We start from the raw sequence: 19,498 nt of genomic DNA, 5'->3' as shown, positions 1-19,498 counted from the left end.
GGGACAGCTGGAGTTAGGGCTTCCATGCCATTTTGGCTGAGCTTTGGCTGCTGATTTCTCAATGCTAGAAGACCCCCTATTCATCGTCCATCTTCAGGAACTCACCTGCTGGCTCTAATTGAAGAGTCACCACCACAAAATTTGCCCACTGCACCCCAGTATAGAAGGTGAGTTCCTGACCCACCAATCCTCCTGATGGCAGGAGTGGGATCCACAAATGAAAATCTAGCCCAAATGTTTATGTTGCGACCTTTCATTAGAGCAAAAGGTCATTGATCTGAAATGATAACTCCATTTCTTTCTGCCAGATCTTCTGAGCATTTCCAGTTTTCATTTCAACTCCCAGCATTTGCAGCACTTTGCATCTGTACATGACAGTCTGTTTCACTGTTTTAGTTGGTTACAGTTATATAAAATGGTTTAGAATGCATAATGACTTAATTCAGAGCACATTCTACAATATTCTGTTATCAATTATTTTAAAGATATATTAACCTCTTTACAATAATATTTTGACTCATGAAAATAGTTTGCAATATATCAACAAATATATGATTGTGTAGTCCATACCTTCACAGAATGTTTCATTTCCTTTGTATCCAGGTAGGCAGGAGCACACAAATGAACCCGGTATGTTTTGGCAGCCAGCGTGATTCGGACAGTCAAACAGAAATTTGTCACATTCATTGATATCAGTGCAATTAATGCCTTCATATCCTTCATTACACTGACATGTGTATGAGCCATCTGTGTTGTTGCACGTGGAATTCGTGGGACAACTGCTCGGAATTTGAGCACATTCATTGATATCTGTATCCATTTGAAAAGGGGAAGTAAAAAATATCTCACAAGTTGACTAAAAGGATGACATAAACTTAAAATACAGCAGTAAAAGATTCAAGACATTTGATTATTTTTGATCAGCCTTTCATCCTACCACATATGACTGCCTTTCTCTACAGTTCCTATTTATACTCCATATTGACCTTGCCTTTCACTTATGTGAAGGACTACAGGGAGAGGGATATTCAAGCATTGTAAATGCTAGTTATATTCTTAAAAATAATTGGTTAATGCTAATGGTAGGGTAGTAAGAATGTGAGAGAGGATTCTTAGCAACAGCAAGGTAGTCAGAGGCAGTAAGTGAATATGTATTAACAGGTGCAATTGGCTTGTGACATAACCTATCTAATACACAAAGTTTAAGAATTGAGAACATATGGACAAAAAGATCAGAGCCGGGAAGGCATTTCGGAGACACGAATGACAGATGAAACCTGGAAGGCAATGAGAAGGTGGAGATGGTTCTCCGGGCCATAAAGCATCACTTTTTGGCTAGGATCAAATGTAGGGTCAAGCTTGAGAAAAGGTGGAATGCCCATTCTTATCAGCTTGGACTTAATTGGTGGGATTTTACGACCTCGCTCATCCAGAAACTGTAAAATCTCTCTCAATGTCAACGGGCCTTTCCGTGGTCTGCCATTTGCCCACTGGTGGGCAGGACGGTAAAATACTAGCAAGTATGTCTCTTGTGCAGGGACCATGAATTGGATTCAATTTTAATTGGAATTGATTTTTGGACTAAGAAAGGAGATGGAATAAGGGCTTGCCCTGTCCAGTCTGCGCATTGGCTTTCTGACTCTGAGAAAGCAATACATTTTTTAAGAAGTCATGAGGTATTAGCAACGGTTATTTCATGCGTATGTACAGAATGTAAGGCACAGAAGGTAAGACAGGTGGAGCACAGGGTAAACCTGTAGAAAAATATAAGACAAACAGTTTTTAAAAAATATGAAATAGAAAAGATTCTCTTGGAGATTCTCAATGATATAAACATAGAAAAGTTATAGAAAAAGGGCTGATCAGTCCATTGTGTCTGCACCAGTCAAACAACAGAAAAAAAGAATCTAGCTGCTCATTTCAATCCCATTTTCCAGGACACGGTCTGTAGCCTTGCTGGTTACAGCACTTCAGATGATGGTGGGTTTGGGATGAATGAGGGATAGAAAAACACTTGGGAAACTCTGAAATATTGGACATGGATATTGATTGTCCAGAAATTAAATGAGGCTGAAAATCTCATGGACCAAGAACAAATGCGGGAATCCATGCAGCATGGAGGCTGATTTTAACCATACCTGTCCACAAGAGATTAGGAAAATAGGCAATTAAATTTGGCTAGGTGACTCATGCACTGGCATCCTGTTGTCTTCAATTTAATCTTACTCTTTGTTTTAATATATGGAGATTGGGGCAGTATTTAATGGAAGTGAGGAGGGTCTCATCTGTTGGCTGGAGAGCAGTGAGAACGTCACATAGCCTATTTATGGGAAGATCTGCCAACACACACAAACATGCGCGCACGTACATACACCTGTTTAAATGCTTTCCTGCCACTAAACTCACTGTGGGGGAGGGCATTAAATACTATGGCAGAGTTCAAAGACATATTCAACTCTGACTGTAATTAATTTTAGTGGGGAAGTCACTGTGGCTTTCCAGCCCCATAAAGTCAAGTAAGAAGAGGAGTGAAAGTGTAAGTGACCATTCAGCATACATATGGATGTCACAAAGAAAGTTTAAACCACCTGCCTCAGAATCCTCCCTCTGCCTGACTCCCACAAACCTTAGTGCCAATGCTGGCATTTCTACATTTGGCAGCAAATTCATACCTGTTCAAGGTGAGAAGTCAGTCAGCAGTTTAAATTTAAGTTTAAATTAAATAATTAGTGTCACAAGTGGACTTTCACACTGCAAGAAGTTACGGTGAAAATCCCCTAGTCACCACACTCTGGTGCCTGTTCAGGTAGACTGAGGGAGAATTTAGCATGGCCGATGCACCTAACCAGCACATCTTTCGGACTGTGGAAGGAAACCAGAGCACCCGAAGGAAACCCATGCAGGCACGAGGAGAATGTGCAGATTCCACATAGATAGTGACCCAAGCTGGGAATCGAATCCTGGTCGCCGGCATTGTGAGGCAGCGGTGCTAACCACTGTGCCACCTTACAGGTGTATATTAATAAAGCCTCACATGATTTAATTCTGTTGTCGATGGTGGGTATTTAACTGAAAGTCACATTTCTCATCAGAAATCGTTGGAAGGTAAAAGGTGCTTTCCCAGACTTGACCTCCTGCTCTTGAACAAATTCATTCTTCCTGGGGCACAGTCTTATATATTCCTTACCTGTGCAATTGGGTTTTTCATATCCACTTAGACACGTGCAGTTGAAGGTGCCTGCAGTATTGGTACAGATGGAATTGCCTGGACACTGATTAATATTAAGACATTCATCCACATCTGTAAAAATAAGAACGTTAACAAGAAAATGTAATATAGTAGTTTGTACATTGCAAAATTGCTATTCTTTGTTATCTGTCACTCAGGCAACTTTGTATCCATTTTGCTACTGCCCCTTTTATTGTATGAGCTATATCTTTGCTTAGAAGTGTATTGTACTTTAATTGCCTTTTAATAATTTAGGAAGTTTGAATTGTATCTACTATGATTAGTATAATATGACTTTAATCAGGATCTCCTGTAAGAGTATTTGCATTCTAAGAGTTGAAGCAATGACCTAATACCCCTCTTCCTATTTAAGCGGGAACAGATGAAGTAAAATGGGAAAGTTCTGTACTTTCAATGAACAGGACACACAGAACAGAATTTTCTGCTGTTGACAACTTTGTGACAAAAGGTGGAAGTTATGAATTTGACATTTTTTTAAATGTTATTATGTTAGTAAATTATTTGTTAAATATTCAAGTGTCTATTTTGCTTACATATTAACTAGTGAAATCTTAAATAATCATACCAATGCAGAACCTGTATGGCTCCCCTTCAAATCCAGCTTTGCACGCACATGAATAGTTCCCTATTGAATTGATACAGTCTGCATTTTCGGGACATGTAGAAGAATTACTGCATTCATCGATGTCTGAAAAAGGATTGGAATCATGATTATCAAATCAGTGCTCACTTTCATACCTACCAGTTCCTCTTTAACATACATTATTGGAAGTGAGATACCTAGGGTAAAATTCTACTTCTGCCTATGTTATTTTCACATGTCAGATTTATAAGACATTCTTTTCACTTTTAATAGAATATAATAATATTTTGCTTCAACAGTTGTCTCAGGAGAGCTTGCTGGTACAGTACATTGATTTGCTCTCTGGAGGAAAAGAAGTGCTAAATTTAATGCAGCATAACACAGCAGGGTATATGGTAGCCAAACCCATTTAACTGTAAGGGAGGTCCCACATCAGTCACCCAGAGGCAGAAGCAAAACATACCCAGCTTAAGTAAGAGGGTGGAAGGGGCTGATGCAGGATTTTTGGTTGGTGGCAGTGCAATGTCAGTTGGCTACATTGATTATCTTTGAGCCCCATATCATTTAATGTTGGCACTGGGATTAAATAGAGGCCTCCTGGCTTTCCCGCACCTTCTGAAGGCTGCCTAGCAAACACTGTTGTGTTTTCCAGTGGCCTCCTGGTAGGAGTGTGCTGCTTCCTCAAATGGCTGAAGATTGTGAGAAATTCATAAATCAGGTGAAATGCTGTCTGTGCTTTTGTTTCAAAGAGTAAGCAAAGGGAAGAGTGTTTTCTGTGTGTCTTTTGGATACCTCACAGGCAATATACCTTGGGTGCAATTCTCTTGTCCTTGGCTATTTGCCGAAATGATTTATGCATTGAGTTTATTTGCTGCACAGTGTCATGTTTAAAAACAAAATGGCTTCATGGTTCAATGAAATAACAAACCAAATTTATTGACAGCAACTTTTACAAGTAACTGGTACAGTGTAATTTGAATAAAACTAATTACAAAATTGTAAAATTGAACACTTTTTGTCTTGCCTATCATTTTCTTCAAGTCACATAAATAAATATTGTAGCTTACCAGTGCACAGGGAGCTGTTTGATATGTCTACTGTGTAACCTTTGTTACAGCTACAGTTAAATCCTCCAAAAACATTTGTACAAATCTGTTCACAAGTGTCCATGTTTTCTTGGCACTCATCTATGTCTAGAATGTCAAACAAAAATATGTAAATTAGTTGTTAAAAAGTCAGACGCTTCCTTTGCAGCTAAACAAAAATCTGTTAATTGTGATAGAACTTCTTATCCTCTGACTACCCCACTGTTTCTTTTTAAAATCTCCATGGTTCCACAAAATAATTTGTACTGTGCACATTTTTCACTGCAATTCAAACTGATACGTGACGGCCTTTTAAAAAATATATATATTTATATAAATTCTTAGAGATATAAAAAAAAACAAAGTATAATTTTCTCACAGTTCAAGAATGTGTTGAATTGCAGATTACTTTTAAAACCAGACTGACCTCTAAATAACTTATTCCCTATGAGGCAAAAAAATGTTAATTTCACATTGCAGATGCTGACAATTGTGCCAGTAATTAAAGTATTCCAAGGAAAAGAATTTTGAAATTTCATACATCTTTATAACAAGATTCATTGTGTCATAATACTCTCATTTGCATTGCAACATTAAATTTGTTAATTTTGTCTTTCCTTGTTTATAAACATGTAAGTTGGTGATTGTCTACCATCATTATGTACTATTATATATTAAGTTGCAGATTTCTCATCAGTTTAATTTTCCTCCCTAATCAAGTTCCACTAAACTAGCAGCTACTATAACAATTCCTCGCCCACTAATTCTGAATATCTCTAAAGTAAAATCAACAAATTTTCAATGTTGATTTTCTTGTGTTTGCTTCCCTGGACAGGAAGTCAGCAGTGAGTCCTGGCTTGGAGTCTCTTGAGAGAAAAATGAAACCTCAAGAGTGGGAGTCCATTTAGGAAGGGAAAGAAATAAAGAATGCTATTTGGTAAAGAATACAAAGAGGGGAGAAATGAGAAATTCTACTTCAGGGAGCTGGTGCAGATAATGCTACACCAAGTAATAAATGGGTACACCTGAAATAATTACTGATTTTATTTTAATATATGTAATATATGTAAGAATTGTTGCAGTGTGTTACCACAATTAATGGGTTGGTATTCGAATTGTAAAGCTTCTTTAAATAGATTTTCTATATATTTAATACGAGCATAGTAACTTGTACTGAATGGCAGTATCAACAAATTTCTTTTTTAAGAAATTTCAGAATATTACTTTTGCAGATAATTTGCTAAAATTGTGATAAAATTAACTATGTAGATTTGTTATAGTTCACTGAATGCAAACATGCTGCAGAACGGGGCAGCATGGTGGCACTGTGGTTAGCACTGCTGCCTCACAATGCCAGGGATCTGTGTTCAATTCTGGCTTCAGGTCACTGTCTGTGTAGAGTTTGCACGTTCTCCAGTGTCTGCCTGGGTTTCCTCCAGGTGCTGCAGTTTCTTCCCACACTCTAAAGATGTGTGGATTAGTTTGATTGGCCATGCTAAGTTAACCCTAGTATCAGGGGTATTAGCAGGCAATTAGCAGGGTAAATATGTGGGGTTAAAGGAATAGGGTCTGGGTAGGTACATATTTGATGGGCCAAATGGCTGCTTTCTGCAATGTAGGGATTTTATGATTACTTGCTCTAGTTATAAATTACTTGCTCTAGTTCATAAAGAACTGAAAAAGAAACTGAAGTAGAGAATAGAAGCAAAGAGGAGCAAAACCTAATGAAGTGTTTGATTGTTCAAGCATTTCAATTGTTTGAAACAATTATACTGATACTTGTATTTTATAAATATAAAAATCATTTTTAACCTTAAGTAGACGCTGTAAGTTCCAGCTGTAATATTAATATTACTTGAATGAAAATACCTTGAATAAATACCATGGTTCAGATTTTCTATGAGCATTACTACTACATTCAACAGTAGATATTGAGGACGTTCCATGTACTAGCATGGATATGGTTGACCCATATATGTCAAAAGAATCGTACTAACGTTTTCTGTTGAAGGTTTGTTATCTCTGTTATTCTTAACTTTTATTGATCATTGTGCATATGTCATGTACACCAGAAAAAGAAAATGTTCCTCACCATAGCATTTTCGTCCATCTCCCTTTAAATTGTCTGGACAGGGATCACAGTCATAGCCTTCCAGTGGTGCAGGTTGGTCTTTGCAAGTGTCATTCAGGAAACATTGGTTGTCTTGACATGCATCAAAATCTTCAGTGCAGTAATCACCCGTGTAAGCAGGGGTGCAGTTACATGCTGGGACCTAAATTTTGAAGAGACAGGATTCAGACTGGTATATGATTTAGATGAAGGGTTGTTTTCTTTTCTGGTTAGTAGATCTCTATGCTCTGTCTCCTAGCTTCTGACCGTACCACAACATTTCCAGGTGCATTTTAAGATAGAGGAGCAAAAATGTGGATACTTCTGGATTTTCCAAAGAGCCTATTTTCTCTCTTGTGTTCTAATTGCATAACTATGAGAGGAATAGATAGGGTGGATTCTCGGAGGCTATTTCCCAGGGCTGCAATGGTCACTACGAGGGGACACAGGTTTAAGGTGCTGGGGAGCAAGTACAGAGGAGATGTTAGGGGTAAGTTTTTCACTCAGAGGGTGGTGAGTGAGTGGAATCGGCTGCCATCGGTGGTGGTGGAGGCGAACTCGCTGGGGTATTTCAAAAGACTTCTGGATGAGTACATGGGATTTAATGGGATTGGGAGTTACAGACTGTTCTATGGCCTGGTAGGTATGGATATGATCAGCGCAACTTGTGGGCCGAAGGGCCTGTTTGTGCTGTAGTGTTCTATGTTCTAACTAATATGAAATAAGCAATAACTTTGATCTAACTTACCTCAAAGATAGTATTGTTTTGCTCTATGCGTACAATTGATCTGGAATAATCACAGGTTGAATTGATGCTGCAGTTGCACAATGTAAGTGTCAGTCCTAACACAGCAATAGCCTTGGAATCATTAGCTTGCACAATGGCAAACACAGGAGTGGAGCTTGCTGGATTCCAAGAAAAGTTTCCATTTTCTATAGGCATAAAAGAAAGAATTCATATAGTTTTCAGAAATGCTATGCATTCATATCTAGATATCTTTATTTATCAAAATCACCAAATGCCATTTCCCTCAAAAACAAAACAATCTGAAGAACATAAAAATATTAGAGCCGATAGATCAATCTGAGGGGAGGCGGTGATAGAGTGGTGTTGAATTGAAGTCAGTAATAAAAAATATTGGAATTGAAGGTCTAATGGTGACCATATATCAATTCTCATCAAAATGCATCTGCTTCTAAGGAAACCTGATCTGGTCTACAAGTGACCCACTTGTGGTTAACTCTTAACTGTAAACCAGTCAGTTGAAGGGCAATTAAGGATGGGCAATAAATGCTGGCTCAGCCAGCAATGTCCACATCCAATGAATTAAATAATTGCCTTATAATGGATATTAACTGAAGGGTACGAAGAATTATTGTTAAAGTCTTCACATTGAATTCTCACCAAAGAATAGTCTGAAAAATTCATCTATCTACGGAGGTGCCAGATGCATAACTCTGGCTCATCAAGCCTCCTTTAATATTAACCTTTGCACTGCCACCTTCAAATTCCAAATATAAAATTAATGAGTTAACCTCTTCATGTCAATGCTATCACAGAACATGGAGTTACAAGCTAAATTTTATTAACACATTTATGATAATGCAATTAGAAGCATCTTCAGGAAATCTATATAAGGAAACTAAAGTAGGCAATACAAATTGATGGAGCTGAGGTTTTGAAATAATTTACCGCAGCAGTTGGGCTCTGTCCAGAATTAACACAAATGGGAATAAAAAGAATTGCATTATGTGGTGCCTTTCATGATGTCAGGAAATTCCAAAGTACTTTCAGCCAATTAAGTAGTCATTGTACGAATGTGGGAAATGTAGGAAAATACAGCAGCAAATTTGTGCTGAGTAAGGTCCCACAAACAAATGTCAAAAATTTCTTTTATACTGTGGGTATTATTGAAGCCCAAGCCCTTGGCTAACAGTCAACCACAATATTTTGTCCACTCAGGTACCTAATTAAATATAATTGTTCAAAAATGTCTTTATCTCAGCAGAAGAATTTTGAATTTTAGGAAGAACAGCCACAATTTCATAAAAAGTTATATATGGAGAGCAAGACAGAAACAATTGGGAGTTGCTGTTTTCAATAGTTCAAATAATTTAGCTAATAATATTTCTCATCACCTACACCCACCTCTGGCAATTCTAAAATTTCAATATCCAAATCTTTTGTGAAAACTGAGACAAAGCACTTATTTATTATATTTCCAGTTCCTTCTGACTATCCCCTTACTACCAATGGGCCAAGTAAAACACTAATGCATATTCAAAATATAATCTTTGGTCTATTTAATATCAAAATAGTAACTGGCTAGAGCAATAAATGCACCTGATAAAACCATTGGAGGTCCAACTTTACCTGTCATTGTGATATCCGGAGAATCAGTCACAACTGAAAACGTCACCTCATCATTGTTTTTATCAGTTGCAGTAAAAAGAACAAACACTGGTTCATTTAGACGAGTTTGAATCTTTGAATCTCCAGTGATGTTAGGTGGAAAATTATCTGTGAATATCACATTAATGTTACTGAAAGCCTTCAGTGTGAAGTCATTAGCAAACAAATTTAAGATAATATACACCGTGATGTATTATTTTTCAGATATTAAAAATTCAAAGATATTATAAGATGGCAGCTAAAAACTGATCTCCTCAGATTCTTGGGTGCCAGCATTGCAATTCATTATCTGTCCATGCCTGGTCCCGTTGAGACAGAGAACACATAAACTTTTCGCTCTCTCCTCATTCCTGAGCGGTTACCTGACTGAACAATGAACAGAGGTTTTATTAAGTGTGCAAGGTTAGCATATGTTCCAGGTATCCTCCAACTCTTAAAAGTGGACTGTTGGTGTAACATTCATGCTCCCACTGCCACTCCGTCAGTGCCCTGGCTGGTGCTTCTCATGATGTGGATATGCCAGCGTTGGACTAGGGTAAACACAGTAAAAAGTCTGACAACACCAGGTTTAAGTCCAACCAATTTATTTGATAGTAAACTCACTAGCTTTCAAGGTTTCCCTCTCCTTCAGGTGAATGTACAGTTTTGGCCTCAGACAGAGCATATAAAGCACAGACAGCTTACAGATTACTGATTAGAATGCGAATCTTTACACCTACCCTGCTGTTCAAGTCCTAAAGTAGCTGACAATGTGAGTGGAAGGAGCACTGATCACTTACTGTACTGTCTGGAGACAATACACATCTCTTTAACCTGTGATCAGTGCTCCTTCCACTCACATTGTTGGCCACTTTAGGACTTGAACAGCAGGTTAGGTGTAAAGATTCGCATTCTAATCAGTAATCTGTAAACTGTCTGTGCTTTATATGCCCTGTATGAGGCCAGAACTCTCCATTCACCTGAAGGAGAGGGAAACCTCGAAAGCTAGTGAGTTTACTATCAAATAAATCGGTTGGACTTAAATCTGGTGTTGTCAGACTTTTTACTGGTGCTTCTCAGACAGCTATCCAAGTCGACTGTCGCCCAGGCTGATGTACGTAATCCAAAAAGCTCATCATGGTAATCCTGCAAAGGCACACAGAGGCTGCCCAGTGAAAGAACATAAGAACATAAGAACATAAGAAATAGGAGCAGGAGTAGGCCATCTAGCCCTTCGAGCCTGCCCCGCCATTCAGTAAGATCATGGCTGATCTGTCGTGGCTCAGTTCCACATTCCCGCCCTCTCCCCATAACCCTTAATCCCCTCGCTTATCAAAAACCCATCAACCCACGTCTTAAAAATATTTAGCGAGGCAGCCTCCACCACCTCAATGGGCAGAGAATTCCAGAGATTCACCACCCTTTGAGTGAAGAAGTTCCTTCTCAACTCCGTTATAAACCGCCCCCCCTTTATCTTGAGGCTGTGCCCCCTAGTCCTACTGTCCTTTCTGAGCGGGAAGAGCCTCTCCACCTCTATCCTATCCATCCCATTCATCATCTTATATGTCTCAATGAGATCTCCCCTCATTCTTCTAAACTCTAACGAGTACAAGCCTAGTTTATTCAGCCTCTCCTCATAGCTCAACCCCCTCAACTCCGGTATCAGCCTAGTAAACCTCCTCTGCACTCCCTCCAAGGCCAAAATATCCTTGCGTAAGTACGGCAACCAAAACTGCACACAGTACTCCAGCTGAGGCCTCACCAATGCCCTATACAGCCGCAGCAAGACCTCCCTACTTTTATATTCAAGCCCCCTCGCTATGAAGGCCAGCATCCCATTAGCCTTCCTGACCACCTGCTGCAGCCTTCCACCAGACAGCTACAACTATTGAGGCAGCTGCACACAACAGAAGGGTGTGAGAGGGCGACACCTGGACAGGCAGTTGACAGCACCAAGAGGAGAGTGTGAAAGGAGATTGAAAACAGCGCAAGAATGCATTGAGGAATCTGATTGCTGGTTTGGAGTTTGGAGCTCCTGAGGTCATATCAGGATTCAAACGTGTCACAGGGCAAGTGGAAGTAGCTAATTGGATGGGTATGGTCAGGTTTACTACTTTTATTGCTCATAGTTTAAAAAAGCTTTATTTTGTGGTTTATAGGTTGTAATAATGAGGACCAAGGAAGAAAGCACGAGAGTAATTGATATTATTTGATTTGAAGTATCTTCCAAAAGGTTTAATTTAAAGGGATAAGTCATGATGGGAGAGCTCAAAACCATGGTGTGGTCTTCCTGCCCTATGTGGGATGCTGGGAACTTTTCCAGTGTCTGGGGCCAGCATGTGTTCACAAAGTGTCTCTAGCTGCAACTCCTGGGGACCTAGGATTTGGAGCTGAACTGGCAGCAGGGGATACCAGAGCATCTGGGAGGCAGAGATTATTGCGGAGCGCATGTATAGAAAGGTGAAAACTTCACAGGTAGGAGGAAATGGTTGACCACCAGGCAGTGGGGACTAGGCAGTCAGTGCAGGAATCCCCTGTGGCCATTCCCCTGCAAAACAGATATACTGCTTTTGATATTGTTGGAGGGGAATGGAGGGGAATGTTAGGATTTTAATAATGTCACATATAACTTTTAAAGAAAAACTTTTCCTTTATGTCTCTTTTGATCCCTGTCATATAAACTTTCTGTCATCTCATTTTCATTTTGATAGCTGGCTTGGCATAGAATTTCAACACTCAATTTTACAATTCCTTCTCAGTCCTTTGTTATTTATTTCACAATCCTTCAATCTGATTGGTTAAGGAGAGACACAGTTGCTTGCCCTGCTTACTTAGGTCCCAATGCCCATTTTCCCCACTGTGGTGCCATCAATTGGTTCTTTCAGTAACTTGCAACATAAAATATTTTTAAAACCTAAACATGCAAGGGTAAGTTCAACAAACAGCAATGATTAGTTGTCTATCCACAACAAAATCTGGGTCCATAATCCCTTTCAGCAATTCCCTATCAGAGTGGTTCTTGAGCTGAGTTCCAGAGAGCCCACAAAATAATGTGAAAGTGTTTATCAGACAGAGCTGGGTATATAGGTGGCTGATATCTCTGACTGCCCAGAGCACGAGTGAATTAACAATAGCTGGAGGTGGCCTTGTGTGAGTTAGTACGTTAGAGAGCAGCGTGGCTATGACAAGTCAAATATAGAGCAGAGTAGTTGTTTTGCCTTGGAGGACAGCCTGCAAACAGAAGTACTGAGACCGGCTTGAAGATTACCAGATAAAACTGCAGGTACCAAGTCTAGTGGTCGGTGAAGGGGAATTCTGTAAGTAAGTAACTTACAGAACATGATTAAAATAGCCTTTAGATGTAGCGATTTCATATTCTGAGTGGTTTTTAATTGTATAAATTAGATAGGAAAGTCAATCAAAAAGGTTTGAGAACCACTGCTCTACCAAATGTCATGAATAACAATATGTCAACAATATTATAATATCTAACCATACATACTCATTGTGCTGTTCTGTGACGCAAATGATGTCAGGCTTTGTAATGTCACTGCTCCAAAAGAAAAATCGTCTGTACTTAAAACATCAAAAATGCAGTCATCATTTCCTTGGCAAGTTTCATTTGCTTTGTCGATTTTTTCCTGATCCGTGGTTTGCAAAAGCTCATCATAAAACTTGGGTACAAAACTGTTGTTGTTGTATGTGTACCAAGACTCTCCTGAGGTTGTGTTATATGTGAACACACTGTTGTTCACAGTGATTTTCCCTATTAAAAAAACACACACACAAATACAATAAGGTAATAATAAAGGTATTACAAATGATTTTGTCACTGTTCTATAATTATTTAGATGCTGAGTCAGTTATGCATATTATTTATTACTTATCACCTAGCAGTAAGATTTTGAAATATGTGAAAGATGTGGCTCACATGTCATGCCAAAATCGAAGAAGATCTGAATTTCTCTGGGCAGATTTGTTCCATCAAAGTCAAGATATGTTCCATTGGCAGCTTTAAAATCATCTGTCTGATCATCATTCCAGACACCTATATGTAGGAGTGGAAAATAACGTTGTAATACATGGAGAACTCGGACTAATTCACTTCATTCTGCTTCTGGATTGCTATAATCATGAACTCATATTACCACTGAAATCTAGAGCAGAGAAACATCTGGGAAAGGTAAGGCAATACTCGAGCGAACCTTGAGATGGATTTTCAAAACTGATACATCTCAGCTCAAACTCATTCAGAGCATTAGCATTAGCTCAGACACTAACAGGAGAATTCTGCTGTCCTGTCCACCATGGAAATCATAGCAGGTGGGACCTGGACCATGAAAAAGTCCGTTGATCTCAGGCAGTATTTTTTGGACGCAGCTGGAAGATCCCGTCTGAAAATAAAGAATGAGCTTATGCTTATATAGCTCCTTTCATGACCTCAGGACATTCCTAAGTGCTTTATAGTTAATTAAGTACTTCTGAAGTGTAATCACAAAGTGAAATGTTGGTAATATGTCTTCCACTCTACACACAGCAAAGTCTTACAAGAGGCAAAGAGATAATGAGCAGATAATCCGTTTTTATTGAGGTTGGTTGAGGGAAAAGTATTGGACAGGTCACCAGGAAGAATTTCCATACTTTCCTTCCAGTGGATCTTTTACAGCTCCTTGAATCTCATTGAAAAACTAAAGCAAAGCCTTGATTTTTTATTTAATTCATTCATGGATGTGGGCATCACTAGCTGGGTCAGCATTTATTTCCATTCCTAATTGCCCTTGAACTGAATGGCTTGCTAGACCATTTCAGAGGACATTTGAGAGTCAACCACATTGTTGTGGCAATGGAGTCACACGCAGACTAGGTAAGGGCAGCAGATTTCCTTCCCCAAAGGATATTAGTAAACGAGATTGGTTTTTCTGACAATCGACAGTGGTTTTACGATCATCACTAGATTATTAATTCCAGGTATTTTTATTGATCTCAAATTCCATCATCTGTCACGGTGGGATTCAAACCCGGTCCCTCGAGTCCTTCGAACATTAGCTGAGTTTCTGGATTAATAGCCTAGCAATAATATCACTAGGCCATCATTTCCCCATTGAACCTGATCTTAAATCTCTGTTGAAATATCTTGATTATTCAGTTCTCTTTTATATACTGAGTCCACAACATCAATCAGCAATAAAGTTAATTTATGAAGATCTTTGTAATATTTTATGATACTAAACTAAATTTGCAGCTGAACATGTGATTCATACAGGTCCAGGTGTCATTATAAATTGTTGATGAGTAATTTTCAACTGTGTGGATTTGTAACTAATTATCAGAACATTTTTGCCTTAGTCTATTTAAGTTGCTCAGTTAAAAAAATTAATAGTGTTGCTGCGCTGTAGTTTTGTCAACCTAAAGTAGTCTGCACAATAAACTCAATGGCTGGAATTTTACATCACGCCCACCACAGGAATCTGAGCGGGTGAGGGGCGGTCAGTGGAATGATCTGTTGACCTTGGGTGGGATTTTATGGTTTGGGATGTGCGAGGCTGTAAAATCCCACCCAATGTCCTTGAAGATCCTTGGTACAAGGCATTACAAAGTAGATTACCTGTTGTACGTCCGGTGAGAGTTCAATGGGGATCCACAAAATGAGTTATGGCAAATTGGCCATACGTTTTCAAAGATTGTTTGGTGCAAGTTAAGTATCTGGGTGGGATTTTCTGGCCGCGGTCACCCTAAAGCTGGAAAATCCCACCCAAAATCAATGGACGTTTGCATGTTCCATGTCCCGCTTGATACAATTCCTGTGGTGCATGGGATGGAAAAATTCAACTCTCTTTCATTATTGTCTATTTCTTTTGCCAAAAGGTAAAAGTTAGGGTAATTTTAGCTTTCGGTGATATTTTTGGGTGAAACATTTGTTGCACACACTGGCTGATTTCAAATGAGGTGTATTATATTTTCTCATTTTGAACCTTTGCTGAAATTTAAAATTATCACTTGTGTGTTGCTTATGCAGTAGTAGTGCTGGAAAAGCCCATAGTCACTGCCCTCTGCTCTGTCAATTAGCTGTCCCAATTAACTGGGAAAAGGTTCCTGCCTCTTTCCAACAACTGACAGACCAGCCAAACTATATTATAATTGAATTGCTTTGAATTGTTGAAGAACAAAGAATGTTGGAGATCTTTAGAGGTCTGGCAGGTGTGCAGAAAGAGAAATACAGTTAATGGGCCTTGATTGAATGGGTGCAATTTTAATTCACTCAAAACCCATTCACTTGCACAGAGTTAAAATTGGGATCAACTTGTATCTCCATTGATGCAGCCAGGCCTGCTGAGTAGTTCCTGGCCTCTTCTCTTTTCATTTCAGATTTCCAGCATTGAAATTACTCTATTCTTGCATTTGGATTAAGAAATTTAACAGTTGTATAAAATGTAACAACTTTTAGAATTGTGAAGTTGTAAAGACAAAGTTTAAAAGTGGTGTCATTACTCACCCAAGAGACCTTCTGTTTTGTTTTTTAAAGAATTATCTAATGAAGTAGTGAAAGCCAATGTCCCCTTCGTTCCTGAGACAGTAACCGATGTTCCATCTTCAAAAGTAGCCACTGTTTCATTGTTGCTTGTCTTTTGTAGGGTCACTTGATTTATAAAGGTCGAATTTTCTGTAACAAAGAATAATTAATGTTTTATCTAATGTACATGTATGAGATATTTACAGTTTTGTGAGTAATTTTAGCAGGGCCTTCATAAGGAACACAGTTTTTTAAAGGCAAATCCCACATAAAAACGAATTGTGAAAAAGAACAATGGAAAATTATCAATATTGTATTTGATACATGAAGATCAAATCCTGCTCCAAATCATTTTTCTGTGGGTAGAATCAATATCACATAAACCATAAAAATTGTAAACTATAAAAATGTGAACAACATATCTTTCAGTGGATAAGTTTTTTGTACTTATAAATTGAGTTTGGGATCAATTTATTAACAATAATTTTAAAAATAGACTCACATTAATAAACATTGCACAAGTAAATGCATTGTTCTGTTAATCCCATTTATGGAACTTTACAATTGCCAGAAAAGACACCTTGTTGAAGTTTTGCATCTTGCCCTCATCAGGACAATCACAAGAATACCAAAATCAAAGGAAGCAACAGTTTTGTACTATATGAGTAGAGGGTACTGACTGATGGGTAAGTGGACTATGATTCATGGAGACTATGAAGCATCACTTGAAATTTAAACAGAAAGCTTGAAACTGATTGCTCAATGGAATGAACCAGTAAATGGCTATCACTTATTTTGCTTAGCAATGTGTCTGCCTGTCCTTTCTATCTGCAAAGAATAAGGCCTTGTGCATTAATATATATAGCTTCCAGTACATACAATTGCACTTAGTTGAAAGAACAGAACTAACATTACAAGTCTGGATGACTCTTCATCTAGCTCTGATGATCAGTCATCCAGACTTGTAATTTTAGGTCTGCTCTTTCTCCACAGATGCTGTCAGACTTGTTGAGACTTTCCAACATTTTCTGTTTTTGATTCAGATTCAAGCATCTGCAGTAATTTGCTTTTATGACAAGTTAAATTATTATTTCCCCTGATGTTTTAGTACTCTTGCAATTGTCCTAATGAGTGCAATAGGAAAACCTTTGACATAATGTCTTTTTTCAGCAATACTCAAGTTCTGGACTAGGAAAATAACCATGTTGGAACTTGGTAAATTAAAACAATTATATCATTCATAATACTATATTGGAAAATCTAGATATTAAAAATTGTAGTCAACAGATAACAAGCTGGGATTATAAGCAAATGAGACACTTTTTCGCTTTTTGGACTTTTGCAGCTTCAGTGGACAAACTGAGCGAGGGTTTAAATACTGGCTCCCTGTTCCTCAACTAAAACAGTGCTGATCAGCTGTTAAAGTCTGGTATTGACCTTATTCATTAATTTGCCTGGCTGAATGAACTTTCAGACAGATCTACAAATGGATTCCCAGGCCCCTGATCCAAATCTCTTGGAGGCTGATTAGAAGTACACATCAGGGTCTCACCCTATGTTAGGGTCCTGATTTCAACTTTCAAAGGTAAATGGGTTGGCATACACAGCAGTCCCATCTTCCTCTGAGCTGAGAGGCTGAGTGAGATAAACATTAAATGCCATGCTTGGAGGCCTCTCTCAAAATACAGCTTTAGCTGGTATAGCATTGAAGATTTTTGGGGGCAGGAGGATGCATTTCCTTTGGGCCCTATTATATACTTCTATTTTGCCCATTCTCACCATCCCCCAAAACCCCCTGCAAACATCAAACAGCACAGTGGCAAATTTCTGACTCAAGAAACCAGCCTGGTGAAAATATTTAACTGAGGCCTAAACCTGAAAGAAGTCTGTCCCTCCCAATTCTACAGTTGCAAGGTGGCACCGTGGTTAGTACTGCTGCCTCACAGCGTCAGGGACCAGGATTCAATTCCAGTCTCGGGTCACTGTCTGTGCAGAGTTTGCACGTTCTCCATGTCTGCGTGGGTTTCCTCTGGGTGCTCTGATTTCCTCCCACAGTTCGAAAGACATGCTGATTAGGTGAACTGGGCATGCTAAATTCTCCTTCAGTGTACCCGAACAGGTGGTGGAGTGTGGCTACTGGGGGATTTTCACAGCAACTTCATTGCAATGTTAATGTAAGCCATCTTGTGACACTAGTAAATAAACCAAAAAAAAATTGGGAAGGCATTGTGGGCATGTCACCAAGTTCACAAGTATTCAGCACCAAGATTGAGTGTCTATCCCATAAGTTTGACTCAATATTTGCTTTTATTTTGTTAAATTACCACCTTAGATAGCTCGCATTTGGCTTGTGGTTGCCGCAGATAGGAATAAATGAAAGCAAATTACAATTATTCACTCTAACCTGTGACTTCTACGATATTTCCATCGACCATGAGAATTATTTCATCATTATCATTGATGTTCCACTGAACCTGTGAAAAGAACATAATTTCACAACAACTGATGTGTAGCAAATATTTGCAAATACAAACACATTGGGGTGATTCTACCACCCCTCCGCAATAACTTTTTAGTGCAGCAGGTGAGAGAATCTCATGGCTGGGCATGCATTCTCGCTGTGAGCACATCTCCCAGTGCTGGATTTTTGGCACCGTCATATCTGTGCTGGAAACCGACAGGTAAGTTATTTAAATCTTTATGTAATTAGCGGGCCTGGGACTGAAGTCTCTGGGTTCACTAGCCTCCTCCCCTCCACCAGAATGTTTCACTGGAGCGGAGTTTAGAGTAGCTCCCCGCTCTCGGGGAACTAGAGATCCAATGCTGTTGGAGAGAAGAGGGGCAATTGGGGCCCCACACGTGGTCGGCTGGTGAGGGGGGTTAGTGCCCCCTGGCACTGGCCAAGGGATAAAATGCCAATACCCAGGGGAGCACCTTGGCACTGCCCCCCAGGTATGGGGCGATACCAAGGGGATGGGGCATAGGGGATGTGGTCTAGCAGTGGGGCCTGATGGAGCAGGGCCTTGTGGGATGGGGCTTAGGGGGCAATCGGTGAGGGTGAGGGGTTTTGCTGGTACTCTGCCATTGGGATCTGTGGGGGCAGGCTTGAGGCGGGCCGTGGGGGGATGGGGGAGATGTCAGGGCTGCCCCGGGTTGCGGGGGGTGGGGTGGGGGGGGGGGGGGTGCGGGCATATGCGATCGAGCCTTGTGGAGGGGTAGCATTGTAGGGGTCCTGTGGCTGGCCAGTTTAATCAAGCTGGTCAGCAAACAGGAGGCTGTCATTTTGGGGCCACTGTTCATGCACAGAGGCCTGCTGGTTTCAGCCTTGCAGGCAGGAATAGGCCCACTAATCTTTAATGATTTTCACACTGGTAACCTCTGCAATGCGCAGAGTGTGGGAGATTCTTGTCTGAACTCCCACTGAAAAAAAACCCAGCACGAGTTTCTCTGGTTTTTGACGCTTGGAATTTTTTTGGGAGAATTCCACCCATGGACTTCATTGCTTTGGAAAAAAATCTTGCTTGTAACATTTGGACTCATACAAGTGCAGAAGAATAAAAAGGAAAA

The 19,498-nt window shown here is 39.5% G+C and overlaps 1 protein-coding gene across 1 annotated transcript in view; it reads right to left on the bottom strand.

The window, feature by feature from the left end:
* Positions 1-19,498, bottom strand: part of LOC145341249 (uncharacterized) — a 326,614-nt gene that overhangs the window by 98,091 nt on the left and 209,025 nt on the right. The window contains exons 85-95 of the mRNA XM_080186176.1: positions 18,336-18,405; positions 15,914-16,081; positions 13,352-13,468; positions 12,923-13,186; positions 9,403-9,549; positions 7,777-7,961; positions 7,011-7,191; positions 4,901-5,026; positions 3,816-3,938; positions 3,188-3,301; positions 571-810 (exon numbers count right to left, since the gene is read on the bottom strand). Of these exons, the coding sequence (XP_080042302.1) occupies positions 571-810; positions 3,188-3,301; positions 3,816-3,938; positions 4,901-5,026; positions 7,011-7,191; positions 7,777-7,961; positions 9,403-9,549; positions 12,923-13,186; positions 13,352-13,468; positions 15,914-16,081; positions 18,336-18,405 (1,735 nt within the window). The remainder of the gene's footprint in view (positions 1-570; positions 811-3,187; positions 3,302-3,815; positions 3,939-4,900; positions 5,027-7,010; positions 7,192-7,776; positions 7,962-9,402; positions 9,550-12,922; positions 13,187-13,351; positions 13,469-15,913; positions 16,082-18,335; positions 18,406-19,498) is intronic.

The sequence above is a fragment of the Carcharhinus amblyrhynchos genome, chromosome 3, assembly GCF_965287045.1.
Source record: "Carcharhinus amblyrhynchos chromosome 3, sCarAmb.v2.hapA, whole genome shotgun sequence".
NCBI lineage: Eukaryota > Metazoa > Chordata > Chondrichthyes > Carcharhiniformes > Carcharhinidae > Carcharhinus > Carcharhinus amblyrhynchos.
This window is presented reverse-complemented; position numbering and strand designations above follow the sequence as displayed.